The 15,083-nt window shown below is 40.0% G+C and overlaps 1 protein-coding gene across 2 annotated transcripts in view; it reads right to left on the bottom strand.

Annotated features, from left to right (window-relative positions):
* The window catches only part of LOC117255746 (zeta-sarcoglycan), a 458,822-nt gene that overhangs the window by 52,869 nt on the left and 390,870 nt on the right, over positions 1-15,083 (bottom strand). For both annotated transcript variants that reach the window (XM_033624908.2, XM_033624907.2), the window contains exons 5-6: positions 9,818-9,940; positions 5,580-5,652 (exon numbers count right to left, since the gene is read on the bottom strand). In XM_033624908.2, coding sequence (XP_033480799.1) covers positions 5,580-5,652; positions 9,818-9,940 — 196 coding nt within the window. The remainder of the gene's footprint in view (positions 1-5,579; positions 5,653-9,817; positions 9,941-15,083) is intronic.

Below are 15,083 nucleotides of genomic sequence, written 5' to 3'. Positions count from 1 at the left end.
CTGCTTTCTGTCTGCCTCCCGGCCGCTCCCCGTTCACTTTAAAGTGGAAAAGCAGTTTTGAAGAAAAAAAAAAAAAAAAAAAAAAAGCAGAATAGTGTGAACACGACTTACAGTGGCGATCACACTAGAGGCTTTGAAAAGGAACGGCGTAGTGTTCCTGGAGTGTTCTCTGAAAAGCAGGCTGCTGAGCATTTTGTTTCTGTGCTGCTAGCATAACCCAGTTCCAGCACTGTGTTGTGCATTCATGTCTCTTTAGCTTCAGTCACATCTGCTAACCACGTCAAGACTCCTGAAGCCTTTTAAACAACACTGGTAGAAATCTTCTCTGCATCCCTCTCTGGTCAATGTGACTGGCACATTGCACAACTTCAAGCCTTACCTCTACTTCGGCTCAGTCGCATGGACGAAAACAAATGCTTCAATGTTTGTTTTTGCTGCAGTTTGTGGTGGTGCGAGCGCTCTTATTTTTATAAGATTGCGGCACTGAAGTATACAAGACTGAAGTAGTGTTTGATCCTTTAACTTGTCAAGTGCTTGTTCAACTTGCCATCAGGATTTTGTTTGCTCAAATATATCTTGACGTAAAGTGTCTGATCCAATCTTTCATCTGCTCTTTTCATTCTAATGCATCGGTCATTCTTTCTTCCAGCCTACAATGAAGCCAAATTACTCACAAATGGCTGCACAACACTAAAAAATGTGCACTGCAGTATGCAAGATACCAATTGACCTCGACTTTATCTTTCCTGATTGGAATTTCTTGACCTATAAGTTAACTTGTAAAGTGTGTACCATCTATCTTTCTGTGTTTCCCTCTTTTCCTCTCTCCCCTCACTCACTGTTAAACTGTAAGATAGATCATTAGCTTTAAATGGACTTCAATCCGCTCATTACATGTCCCATTTACCTTCACTGCATAACGCTCTACTTTTCATAACGAGACAGAAAAAGAGGGGGAGACGGAGGCAGGAAGAAGGGAACGCACACGTGGGAAGATGGAGACAGAATGAGAGCGACAAAGACAAAAGTGGTGTAAGAGAGTTAGTCAACAAGAGAGTTAAGAAGCAGAGAGATGAGGACAAAGATACCACAGGAAAAAGACAGATAGGAAGATAGAACGTTCCAAACGGAGAGGGAGATTATAATCTTCAGTAAAAGAAAATCCTGTGAATTACAAAAAGAGGAGAGAACCTGTACTTTCTTTTTCACGTTGATACAATCTCAACTAGTAGCATGAAATATCTATTCATATACACCTCAATTTAAAAAACGTAAAAAATCCTTGTGATAATAACTATGCTTCAGTTCGTTGTTTCTTTCCCTACCATTTAACAGCTAATGACTGACGACAGCGAGGGGAACTATCTGAAGCATGTAATCGCCTTTTTATCAGTTATTTTTCTGTGGTTTACATTAACCCTGTAGTAGGTGATGCAGTGGAGAGGTCAGCGCAATGCGTGTTAGTATGTGTGAAGGTTGCACTTTATGAACATCACTTGCTGTTCCTGATGTATTCATATGGTTACACTGACAAAGCTGTGTGTGGGGTGGTAAGTGGTTTCACTCTCTGTGTGTGCTTGGGCACTTTAATGGGCGGGTTGCACTTAAGGTGCACTAGGTGTGCCAGTACTTTTATGCTGTGTTTTCAACAGCTGGCATGTGTTTGTTTTATGAATGTGTCACTATAGATGTTTGCCTGTTTGTGTAGATGTCTTTGGTGTGCATGCATTGTTAAGTATGTGTTAATATATGTTTTCTATGTTCATATATTCATGCTTTTAAAGGGGAACACCACCTAAATTAAGAATTGCAATTTGTTATTTTCATGGCCCAGTAAAGTTCAATCAATATTAGAGAACATGAGCTGCTCTCTCTTGAAGCCAGAAACCAGAGAAGGAAATCTCAAATGTGTGACATCAACAAGTATGAAAACTGGAGCTGCTTCATTAAATGGGAGGCTGATTTTGTGGACCCACAGAATGTTTGTTTTCGTTTTTATACCCAAAAGAGCTTTATTCTATAGGGAATGGTAATGTGTCATCATTAACAGCGAGTCGGCCATTTTGGAGGGAAAAGGTAAGAGTGTCAGTTCTAAAAATCCTCTGGGTGCTCTCAATATAACACCATTCTTGATTTATTGTCTATGGAGCAGCTCCAGGCGGCACAGTGGGCAGTGGTTAGCATTGTCGCCTCACGGCAAGAGGCCCCAGGGTAAGAGAACCCTTCTGTGCTAAGTTTGCATGTTCTCCCCGTGTCAGCATGGGTTTTTCTTTGGGTACTCTAGCTTCCTCCCACAGTCCAAACACATGCAGGTTAGATCAATTTGTGACTCTAAATTTCCCGTAGGTGTGAATGTGAGTGTGAATGGATGTCTGTCTCTATGTGTCAGCCCTGCAATAGTCTGGCAACCTGTCCAGGGTGTACCTTGCCTCTCACCCAATGTCAGCTGGGATAGGCTCCACCAGGCTCCAGACTTTATACCCTATGATGTCACAAATTTGAGTTTTAGCACTTAATTTTTGGATTTGGGAGAGAGTTGTTCATGTTTACCAATATTTCTTTGGACCTTTTCAGACCAAAGGAATAACATATAAAAACATATATATATATATATATATATATATATATAATTTTTTTTTTTTTTTGAAAATGGGCGTAATTCCCCTTTAAATGGTGGCAGTGTTGTGTTTGACGATGCTGCTGATGACAAGGGCACCTCACGTAAAACTGATGCACTAAGTGCTTTTTAACAGCAATATTTTGTTCCATGTACTGCAACTCCACAGGAGTGTTTATGATGTAAAATTGTGTTAAACCTAAACAATAAAACAGCCTATATGTTTATAACCACACTAACTGGAGTGCTTCCTTCCTTCTTTCCTCACCTTCACCGCAGGTTTCAATGCCTTGCTTATCTGCACTGACCCGTACACTGACCCAATGTTCTTGCTCCTCCTCTTCTCTGTATCTTTTCCATCCCCACCTAACTCAGTTCCCTTCAACTAATCTAACTCCGTCTAGTTCCCCCACCCCTCGAAATGCCTCCTCCCTCTGTTCTTCTTTGATCCCTCAGCATGTATGAGGTCCTATTTCCTCTACTACCCATTTTGCTTTGCTTTCAACCATTCTTTTGTCTCTGTCTGTCCACCCATCTCAAACCTCTGTGTCAAATAATTTCAATTTCTCTCTGTTTCTGAATCTTGTTTTGTCTGACACATTTTTCTTTTTCTTTTAAATTGTACTGTGAGAGGAGAAAGGGAAATACTGAGGAAAGGAAAATAATGAAGATATTTGATTAGGGATGTCAAGTTTGGTTAATTTCACTTCAGACAGCCTGACACCCATTAACCAGTATCTAACAGGTTAATTTTTAAGAAAAATAATTACACACACACACACACACACACACACACAATGACATGAAATACTAGAGCCTTTTCCTTTTAGTCCAGTGCTCCACTGACTCAGTGAGTCAAAGGCAAAGGCAAAGTGCCATATCCATTTAGAGGTGGTGAAATTTAAATGTTTCATAGTGTACATAGCTTCCCTTTTATTTTTACCATTGCTACAGTTAACAAAATTTCCCACACTGGACTCAGGATTAGGCAAACACATTCCTATGATCACCAAGCAACCGAGGCACCCCATGTGCTTACTTTCTATACTCATCTTGGACTCTTCATTCAGCCAACTACATACAAAATAGGGGCAAAGGGTTTAAGGTAGAGTGTGAATACATGCAAATTAAAAATACTGCACAAAGGGAGGTAGATAGCCTTGGTTCAGGCAACGCTAACTAAGTCAAACAACCACTTGAGTGAGCTAAAATTCAACATTGACTTGAGCAGGCAATTTACTCAGTGCAATAAAGTGAAAAGAATATTAGCTTCAACAGGGACTCTATTAAGGTGCCTGTAAATGTTTGAGAGAGGGATAAGCCATTGATGGTGCGGCTGCCAAGCTCGATGCAAGCTGATTAAATGCATGATTGAATAAAGAAATGAAATGCTTAAGAAGAGTATCAAGCAACCGGCATTGTCCTCCAATTCCCCACATTAAAAAATTCATTATGGCTAGCATGTCGTGTGGTGTCATCAGCCTCCCCGAACATCGCCTCGCCAAATTCTCTGCTTCTTTTTAAAGCCACTCAATGAAAATAACACACAAATCATCCAAGTTTGTTAGTTGCCAACTGATCCTATACTTTGGTTCAATATCTTAAACTTCTCAATTTTTCCACAAAAGACAGGAACTCTGGCTATTTTGCACACCCTGAATGCCATCATCTTTTTTGCGGTATCCCATCATGTGCTGCTGCTACAGTACGACTCAATCTCCCTGCAGGAGCCGGTTCGAATTAATCTATTCTTCTGTACACTAACTTCCATCCCCTTCTCCTGAACTGTTTCCCTCTGTCACCCTCATCTGCCCTCTGTCTTCTTTTTCTTCTGTCTTCTGATTGTCCTCTTCATCACCCTTACCCTAGCCCTGCTTCCTCTCCCTCTGTCCAGTCAATTATATCTCATCCTCCCCTTTTCACCTTTTCCCTTGCACAAGGCATTCTATGCATCTTGGTTTCCAACATCACTTTTTCTACCTCCCTGCCTCCATCTGTGTCTCCTCCTTGGTCTGTGTTTGTGTTTTCCCCTCTGGCCAAAAGCCACTTCGGCTAAATCCTATCTGATAATGCCCATTTGAAGTTGAGACATTAGTAATGAAGGAATGTCATACGTGCCTGAAAGACATGTAACACACTTCAGGAGAGAGGACGGGGAGAAGATACACACATTTAGCTGGTGCAGTCCACCCTGATGCAGTTACAGAGGGAACCAGCAGTCCGACCCGTTTATATTGTAAACAACTTTAGATCCGACTGAGCTGAGTCTGCGTTGCGTAAGCGTTATTGAGGAGCCGCCTGTGGTCACAAGTACTCGATTTACTGCCGTCCTTTTTCCTACCCTATTTGTATAAACAAAAGATAAACTGAAACGTTTCATTAGTTATCATCTTGACAAGATCTGCCCTCATTAGCTCACATCAGTTCTAAATGAGTCTGATGTAAACTATGTCTTAACACCTAAAAAGCTAATTAACTCTCCTGGTGAGAAGAAACTGAGCGTACACCGTGCACTACATGTGTTCAAGTGCGTGTATCAGTGGACGGCTCCACTTGGTGACAGCTTGACCCTTGTTCACCTTAGCCCAGAGGACTTTTGTTCCTCTGTCAGGCCTGTCAGACTGCCACTCACCCAAACACCTCTTTCTGCAGTGAGCTGATTAGAAGTCATGAACGCACTGTGCCACTGGACTGGCTAGTTAACTCAGCAGCTTGAATTTTTACATAACATATTTTTTCCCAGAATTGTTATTTGTGGTGTTACTATCTTAGCAATTATTCACAAGAACACACACTTCATAAATATTCTACCACAACTAAAATATTAACAACAAGGGGAACTTGTAAAGCAAGGCAATGTGCCAGACTGCTTGTCTTACACACACACACACACACACACACACACACACACACACACATACATATATCAATGAATATTCACAAAAGAATTTACAGTACTTACTTTAGGTCCTGGAAGGGTTCTGCCCTTACATGTGATGTCTCTACAGAATGGCTGAACACCACACCTTCATTCCCTGTAGAGAGGGTAAGAGTGGATTAAAGGAAGGAAAAGAAAACACATCCATCCTCTGTGTGAAAGCCTGCACACTATTGCATCACACCTCTGTTCTTGGAACGGAGGCAGACACTTAAAATGCACAGCTCAGTGCTAAGATCTTCTGTGTGTCATGCAAATTCTGTTCGAGTATGACAGTACCTCCAGTATAGCCATATATACATTTACTTAACATGTAGTAACAATACTATGAAGATAGGGAGGATGGGGACCTGGATAGTGTTTCACTTTGGCATTAAAGACAGGGGTTTATGTCCTGTCAAACAATTTAAGTCAGCTTTGACTTGAAGGGAGACACTATAGGTGAATAGGGTAAAACTTTTTACACATAGATATCACCATGAAACTTCTCCAGTTGATTACCTGCATTAGGGCAATTATTTTCTGTGTTATGAGTTTTCTGGAATTAAATTATCTCACTAAATATGCACTTATTTGCATACATTTCAAAAACAGAAATCTGGACATTTTGCTGACATATTAAAAGTCAGTTTTTTTTACAGAGGGAATTTTGGATTTCTCTTTTCATCACTCCATAAATCAGAAAATACTGTCAGCAGCCATAAAACATCCATTTTGCCATGTTTTTAGGAATAAAATGTTAAATAAATCGGTCTATGAATGATATATGAACAAAACCCATTGTGAAAACCTTCAGAATGTAGACAGGGATAAAATTGTAGAGTTTGGTGTATGTCAGTGCTACCGAAATGGAGATTACTAGCTTAGAGTACGAGAAAAAAAGTCATTTTGAGAAAACGGCCTTTAAAGATATGTACTGTAAAATCCCATACATTATTAGACAAAAGGGAAGACACTGCAGGTGAACAGGGTAAAACTTCTATGTCATATATATCACCATGCTAGCCAGTTACAGGTTTTCTGAAACTGTTTGTTTAAATATACAAATAAGGCATTATCTAATTCAATGTTCACTACTTGCATAAATTTGAGAACAGAAACCTCAACTAAAATAAACACTTAATTGTGTATTTTGGATGTTTTCTTTCAACTATTCTGAAAACAGACATGTTATGGAAGCAAAACAGCCCAAAATCTCACTTGTAGTGTCTCCTCTTGATTTTTAAAATAATTAAACAAAGGCATAATCTTTCCCTAACCTTAATGTTGTGGTTTAAAGTAGTTAACCACACCTTAATTACAATTTTTTGCCGACTCTGTTCAGTATGTTTCTTGGTGGCATAATATTTCCCCCAAAAAATATTCTAGTAATGCAAAACAGTTGCATGAAGTATGGACATAATTGTCCGTAGAAAAGGTTGGCTCTGATATAATGCAGTGTTTAACCCCCCATGTGCAGCAAGCACCTCTGCTTTAGCCCGCAGCCCCTGAACAGATGCTTGGTGGGAGAGCTGGCCGCAGCTCCTGCTGAGACCGTAGAAAGCATGTTGGAAACTCTGCACTGCTACAAATCTTACACCGCACAAGGCTACTTTGCCCATTGGCAAGCCCGCCGATAACAAAAGGCTACTTGAATTGTCGTTTGAAACCAAGGACCACATCTCCATAAAGGTGCAGTTGTACCTCTAAAGGGACCCAAAACTTGGAGGGCACTGTTGCTTTTTTTTCAGTTTTCTGAGGTTTATTCCAAGGCCCATTGAACACTGCACAACTGTGTGTCTGTGCAATTGCCAACAGGAGGAAACAAGAAGGAAAATGCTCCCAGTTCTCTAAACAATGGTGGAGATGGCAGTTACAGGTCTCTGTGTTATGTTTGATTGCCACTCTGTACAATGATGTTTCTCATTTTGTCAGCCACAGGCCATATTTGTTCCAGCTTCTAACTGTGTTACTTTTGATTACACCTCTATATTTACAATGGTGTGCCATACTCTCCTGAGCACTCTGCTGGGTACATGAAATGTTTATGAGCTTGTCACAGCCTTTTTGGGTGGCACCTGTCCTGGTACACAATACCCATGAAGTGCTTTCAAAGCCAGTACATTGGAACCAACACAATTCACACTGGGTTTGTATTTTCAAAAGTGGAAATCAACCGTAAGCCCACTAGTATCTCACCCCACTGGCTGCCATGGCACTGGCTTACATTGGCTGATTCTCATAAACAACAGGCTTAAATGGAGCCTTCCATATAAGCTATGCAGGCTTTGCTGTACACCTCTCGCTACTGCAGAGGGCAGCAGTGTGTGGAAACACTGTTCATTTTAAATTTAAAATAATAAAATATATCTAAATACTAAGCAATCAGTGGCATAGCATGTCTCCACTGGACCCCGGTGCATGAGCTGAATGGATGTGTTCATATTTGCATTCTGTCCACAGTTCAGTTTCTTATCTCTGACCTCCATCAAACAGCAAATTATGGCAACATTCTTTCAGAGTGCCTCTAATGGACACATCTCCCCGGTTACCCAGGCCTTGTGTTTGTGTAGTTTACCTTGAAAGTTGAATTTGTGTGTTTGTGTAAAAGCATTTCAGCATGTTCCTGGAAAATACCTTGATTTAATGACATATTCAAACATGCAGGCAAATAGAGACATGCACACACAAATTCACACCTCTGCTTGATTTTCTCGCTCTCATTTAATTAGAGTAAATGAGTAATGAGAAAAAAAACAGATACTGTGGTGCACCAAAGGGCTACTTCCCTCCCCCACTCCTTAGTTTTTCTTTTCATTTCACATAAATTGCTTTGTCTATTTTCCTCTGCAATTATATACACATCTGGCTTTGCTCAGACCTTTCATCCATCCGTCTCTTATTTACTTCCTATCTGTCCCTACTGTATCTTGCTCTTCTAACCTTTCTTTTTCAAATCAGCAAAAAATGCTCTGCTTGCTAACCCAAGTCTTGTTTGGCTGCACTCATCAAGAGCACTCTGTTTAACAGCTTACAGGGTGTGTACGTACTGTAAGTCGAGTGCGTCCTCAAGTAACCTTGTTACACAAATTAGTCTGAGCCCACTGTTGGCCTCTCTACTGTCTCCCCCTTCATGAATCATGAAAAATATTCCTATCAGTCCCTCATGCATGTGGAAAATGAGCGTGGGAGCTCGTAAAAACTGTGACCTCTAGAATGATCTATACATGTATGTGTAATCACTTCCATGCATGTATAGATCTACCATGATACCGTGATTGATACTGCCTTTTTAATTACAGTTCAGACAGCAACAAGTCATGATAGTGCCATTACTATGATTACATGTCAGATATCTGGATGCAAAATTAATTTCAGTCTAGTAGAGTGTTCTGGGTTTCAGACAACGAACCTGTCCCACTCTGTTTGATGGAAATCCTAACCAATTAATCTGTGCTGCACACAATTTTGGGCACATGGGAATTTCCTGATATTAAAGGTACCCTGTGGAGTTTTCTTGTAAACAAACAAAAGTTATGATTACATTCAGTGTGACTCACTATAAGGCACTGAGTGTATCCTTAAGGTCTTACAGAAGTGGAATGCATTTTCCTCATAAAACATTTAAACGCTTTAAATCCAGATCAGTTTACATTCATGTTTACTTGGGTCTACTGCATGTCTTGGCGTGGTACTTCCACCTGTGAACCAGGAGAATAGTGTTTAACCACTGGCAGGATTGTAGTTTGATTCCAATCCACGGCCCCTTCCTGCATGTCATATCCCCTCTTTCTTTCACGCTATAGCTAACCTAAAACCTACCCGACCAAATGTCTCCCCTTCTGTTCCTGAGTTACGACCCTGAGTAATGGCCAGAAAAGTGTGTTTGCAGAACATCATGTTGTCTCAGAGAAGCTGATCTTTGACTTTTTGGACACAGAATGTCACCACTTCATCATTTTATCCTATTGGACATTTGTGTGAAATTTTGTCATAATTAATGTATTGATTGTTGAGTTATGGCCAAAAACATGTTTTGTGAGGTCCCTGTGACCTTTGACCACCAAAATCTAAGTGGATGTTTGAGCCAAATTTGAGAAAATTCCCTCAACATGTTCCTGACATATCGCATTCACCAGAGTGAAATGGATGAATGGACGGACGACCTATAAACATAATGTCCCCAGTCATGGCTGTCACAGGTGTGGAGACGTGAAAAGCTGTACTCAAAAAACACAATGTTGGTCATTTGTTGCTGTTGTACTTTTTGTGTTTACCCCTACCTGTGACTCTAAGTTTCTCGGTGCCAATGCTGATCTCCTCTTCATCTGCGGAGAACAGAACTCTCTCTCCATCTGTACTCCTCACCTCAAATCTCTGACACTGAGCTTCTACCATTTCTGAACCTGTGAAAGGGAGACAGAGAAAGAGAGCGAGAGAGAGAGAGACAGAGGGGTTAAAATGTATAGCAGAGCAACATTCAAAGCACATAAAACCGGCCATCTGGTAGATGTTTTTATCCAAAGCTCCTTACAGAACCATTAGTGCATGGAAGGTTTATCTTGAACGACCACAGAGGGATTTGAACTCTGAACCCCTGCATCTCTAAGTGTTGTCTTGCTGTGACACTGGTGCAATGTCAGCACAGATACTAGTAACACTAACGCGATCCATGCTGTTGTGAAATGTAATCACTAGGAACATACTGAAAAATAATATGGTCTGTGGAACGATGTCCCACTTAAGTCTGGATAATCTACAGCACAACAGTACTCGTTAGAACTGCTTCCTACAGAATCAATGGTAAATGACGGTGTGCGATAAGGATTATTTAAAGAAAAGGGGGGACTTTTTTCTGGAAAGGATTTTCTTTTTATTGCTTCATGTGCCACACAATGAACTCCATTTCCTGCAGTTGTGCTGGGGTGGCACCAACATGTCAGAGAGATCATCTAAAAACCTTAGTACACAAGACCATCATCTGCATGGCAAATTACTTCTACTGGAGAGACAAATGTGTTTTGTCACTTGGATGTTGTGATGCCTTTAAGCTGCTTTCATCAGATGTTTAGGTAAAGTAACTTCACTTCAGCAATTGATACTAGTGAGACCTATTTTAACTAATATGAAAATATTACAGATTATTATCCCACAAATTACCTTTATTCTTTGGAGGCTAAATAGTGTATCTGTAAGTACAGTTATACACTATTTAGCCTCCAAAGAGTGTATAACTGTATCTGTAAGTACAGTTATACCCACACTGTCACAAAAGAGATGAATAGTATAAGATTGGACCTCAAAAGTCAAATGTGACAAATAAAAGTTAACAGTCAGACACAACTGCCTTGTGTTTGGAGTTCGTACAGTCTCTGTAAAACTTAAGAATTATAACTTTCACTTAAATAACATTTCCCTTTATGATTTTGCCTTGAGGAAAAAAAAAAATCCTTTGAAGAGTAATGCAGGGTGTGACAAAGCAAATTTCTAATATGTTAAAGACAATACTTTGGGCAAATTGCACAGTTTCTAACTCATGTGGAAGTTTGCATTCTAAAGGACATTAAGGAACTCATATTTTGGTTGCCAAGTTTCTGTCAAAAGAAATGACCTTTTAATAGTAATATACTCATTTCTATTCTGTGTACACAGTGTGTGTTCTAAGATGTACAACACAAATGCATTGAAAATTAAGTGGACAAAGAGTTAAAAAGGGAGGATGGATGACTGCATTAAAGCAAAACAAAGGGTGAATTTAAACCCCTTTCTCCGTACAAAATAGTTCTCTTTGGAATAATTACAACCAATTTGTTATGATAAAATCTCCCCTAAAACTTGAGCTGAAATGATTTATTTGATAGTTCAGTTCACAAGGAAAGGTGGTGCTTTGGTAACCTGCAGGAAGCACAGTGTTAGCACCAAAAAATGGAGGGTCTAGATTTTTTTCTCCCCCATTTAAGAATTTGCTTCTATCTCTGCAACATCTTTGATACCAAAAGAAACCAAATCACTGTACAACTCGAAAGCAAGCTGACATGTTTCTGCTTACATATTAACAAACAAATGCCTTCTGACAGGACACACAGAGCGACACTAGCGTCCAAGCCATGTTTCATGTTGTCATGCCAAGAAACATATGATGAAATACCAACTGGTTCGAATGTTATCAGCACATTAAATGGCCATTATCAGCTGTCATCGAGAGCATAGCTTTATGGCCCTACTCTGTCTCCTATATTTCCATCTATTGTTTGGCCCTGACCTCAAATAGTTGTACTAATTTTGACAGGAGCAAAGGAGGAAGTCATATGACGTAGTACAAAGAGCGGCAAAGTCCGCGCAGGGAGGAGGTCAGGTTGGATGTATGGGTCAAACAAACACTGGACTTTCACCATGGAGATCACTGTTCATGTCCTGTGTGAATCCAAAAGTCAACATTAATTTATTTATTTGTACTTACATCAAGTATATAACTTAAGTCACACAACAAGTATACTTATTTTGATCCAAACCACAATCTTTTTCTAAACCTAACCAATTATTTTTTCCACCTGAACTCAACAAAAGCAAAATGTAACAAAAGTGAAACAACGTTGGATATCTGGCCCACTGGCTGGTACCGTCTGCCTCATCTGAAGCAATAAAATGGTGTTAACAACTGATAACGGGCATTTCATGGGCTGATAATATTCAGAATGGGCACAAATACTTAAACATGGGTCTAGACAACTTTCAGTTACACTTTTTCTATGGAAAGTAACTACGTAGGTCAAAAAGCTCACATCAGCAGAATTTGCACATTAATGTATTTGCTAATATTTTCATTCTTAGCCGAAGTACGTGGCCATTGTCTATGGTTATCTAATAGCAAGTCACTTACTATTTGTTGCTGACTGCCGCAACTAAAAAATGAAGCTCAGTGTAAGTTCAATCAGAAAGATTTTCTCTGTGCTCATCCATTCACAGTTCTCTCCCTCCCACTCCCACTGCTTCCTCTAATCAGCTGACCATGGGTGTTCACTCTTCTGGTTACCCAATCAAACTTAGCCATGATCTCTCTCAGGCAATCAGAATGCTACTGCAAAATTCTAAATCTGCTCTCTTTTCTACTGCTGTCAGCCATCATTTTAGGCAGAACTGTAACACCCTTCACCTCCAGCCATCACATCTAGAGTCCAGGACAAGCTCAACAAAGGCTCATTCCTCTACTCATCCAGATCACCCGCACTTCTTCATCTTATTCTCATCTCATCTTCACCACCTCTACCACCACCAGCGTCTAGACCCCTGGGGGGGTTCCCTATTCGACTATGGATTCATCACCCTCCTTAAATCATACCATCTCTAAGGGGTCTAATCGCCAAAGACTTTTCACATTTTTCATTCTTTTGTGCTCATGTTAATAAATATTCTTTTTACTACAGAAAAACAAGTCACTCCTGGTTGAAAAGCCGTAGCTGGTGCCTTGTCAAGAAAATGTTGGCAGTGAGATTTGAAAAAGTTAATGAATCTGCTGACAAATTTGCCAAATCACCAACAGTGGTCACTGTGGCAGTTTTCCTTTCCTTCATTTTGTTCATGAATGTTTCCCTTCATTTTGTGATTTGGACTGTGATGTGCTGCCATGCCAACCCTGCTGAGCCTAAAGAAAAACTCTCTCTTTCCCTCACTCTCTATCCCCCTTTCTTCACTGTCTGGTCTCCCAGGCTATTACAAGTGTCAATTAGAAACCCAGAGTGCCTTGTCAGTAATAATCAAACTTTATTAGCAGCCATCAATCTGGGATTAAGCTCTTTTTCTCATCTCTCTCTCACTGTCTTTATCCTGTCTATCTCTCCCTCCTTAAGCCTCTCACTCCTCCACCGACTGTGTGAAACAGCAATTGAGATTTGTGTTGTGAAAGGCTCGCCCTAAAGCAAGGTGTGTGTGTATGTGTGTTACAAATGTATGCAAAGACTTAGGAGGGGGGGGGGTTGACAGTTAGAGATGGGGAAAGTGGTGAGAGGGAAATGAAAGAAAGAAAAAATAAGGGGTTTAAGTTTGAGAAGGAGCGATAAAGAGAAAGTGAAGCTGGTTTAAATTGGAGATGTGCTGTGCTAGTTGCTGTCTCAGACATTTAGCTAGTTCTCTTTGGCTGTTCAGCTCTCGTCCTATAATACAGCTCGTAGTGCAGATTTCCAACATGGGTGCAGGTCAGCATATTTCCAAAGGTTTGTGGTTTATTCACAGAATTTCCTCCTCTTGTCTTTTTAGTAGGGGTGTATAAAAGATCCTGAAACAGCAGGAGCTGGGCAGCTTCAACGATAGTGAGAACTTGGAAAAACTTAGTCTCAGGGAAATGGAAGTTCTCATATATGAAATAAAGTTTTATTTCAGACGAAGAGTGACATCAGATAAAGGGGTTATAAAAGACAATATATGACTGTTCATAATTTCTTGCCTGTTTACAGAGAGGAGACAACTGCTGATAAAATGATCTAGTCTCTAACTACAGTATTATGACTCTATCTTGTTTTTGCAATGGGAGTGTTATGTGTGTATACTCAAGAATTGTGCCAGTGGCTTCAACACTAAATTGAAATGAACGTGGGAAGGTAAAAAATAAAGTTTATGATATGAACAAACAGCAATTTGGTGTCCCATATGTGCTGCTCACACCAGCGGCAGCAAGATGAGACAAAGTAGCTGGAAGTGTTTTGTTTCAAATGATCGCTCTGAGGAGAGGACTGACAGAGAGGGAGCGGTGGCTGCTGAGCAGTTTTTACTTTAGGCAAAGGAACAATGATGCGATGTGGCAATGGAAAAAAAATTAAACGGTAGATGTGTTCATTTTATGTTTCTTTTTTTTTAAATACTGTAAAACTTTTTTTGAGTTTAGTTGTAATTGATGTGTCAGTCAGTAATCCTCTAAACTGAGAAATGGAAGAAAGGCTTATTATAGCTGTAGTCACTTGTGAAATGTTTGTTGAGAATGTCTGTTAACACTGACAACAGTGAAAAGAATAAAGAATAAAAAGCATGGAAAATGGAGGCTCTCCACAGCAAACCTGATGAAATGTAGATACTTCGAAATGACATAACCTAATTGTATCAAATGTCTCCTGTCACTGTTTAGCAGTTTAGTGTTTAGTAGTCAACAATATCAGGAGTGGTTGATCCAATAATAACTATCTGATCTTTTAGCTTTATCTTGTTAGCAATCTGCAGGTAGCTAATGTTAATTCTGTGTAAATTAAGAGGTTTTGGTCAATTAATTTGCTCCTGCAAATGTCTCTCCCACTGATAACACCAAAGTAATTCTGCTGTCACCAATAACAACAGGACTCCTCGTTAGGCAGACATGTTAATTGATGCACTGATTTAAATAATCACTTCCTGACAGGATCTCCTCTGTTGTCACAAGTGCCTCCCTCAGCAGGAACCTTCAGTAATAATAAAGCTTTTTGAATATCTCACTGATGAAGAGAGGTGCGAGGGAAAGACACATTACAGTACAGTGCATGTGACTGAGGTCCTGAGTCAGATCTGAGCTGAACATCTCAAGCGTGT

This window comes from Epinephelus lanceolatus, chromosome 3 (assembly GCF_041903045.1).
Source record: "Epinephelus lanceolatus isolate andai-2023 chromosome 3, ASM4190304v1, whole genome shotgun sequence".
Classification (NCBI taxonomy): domain Eukaryota; kingdom Metazoa; phylum Chordata; class Actinopteri; order Perciformes; family Serranidae; genus Epinephelus; species Epinephelus lanceolatus.
The sequence above is the reverse complement of the archived record's forward strand: the minus strand, read 5'-3'. Positions and strand labels throughout refer to the sequence as shown.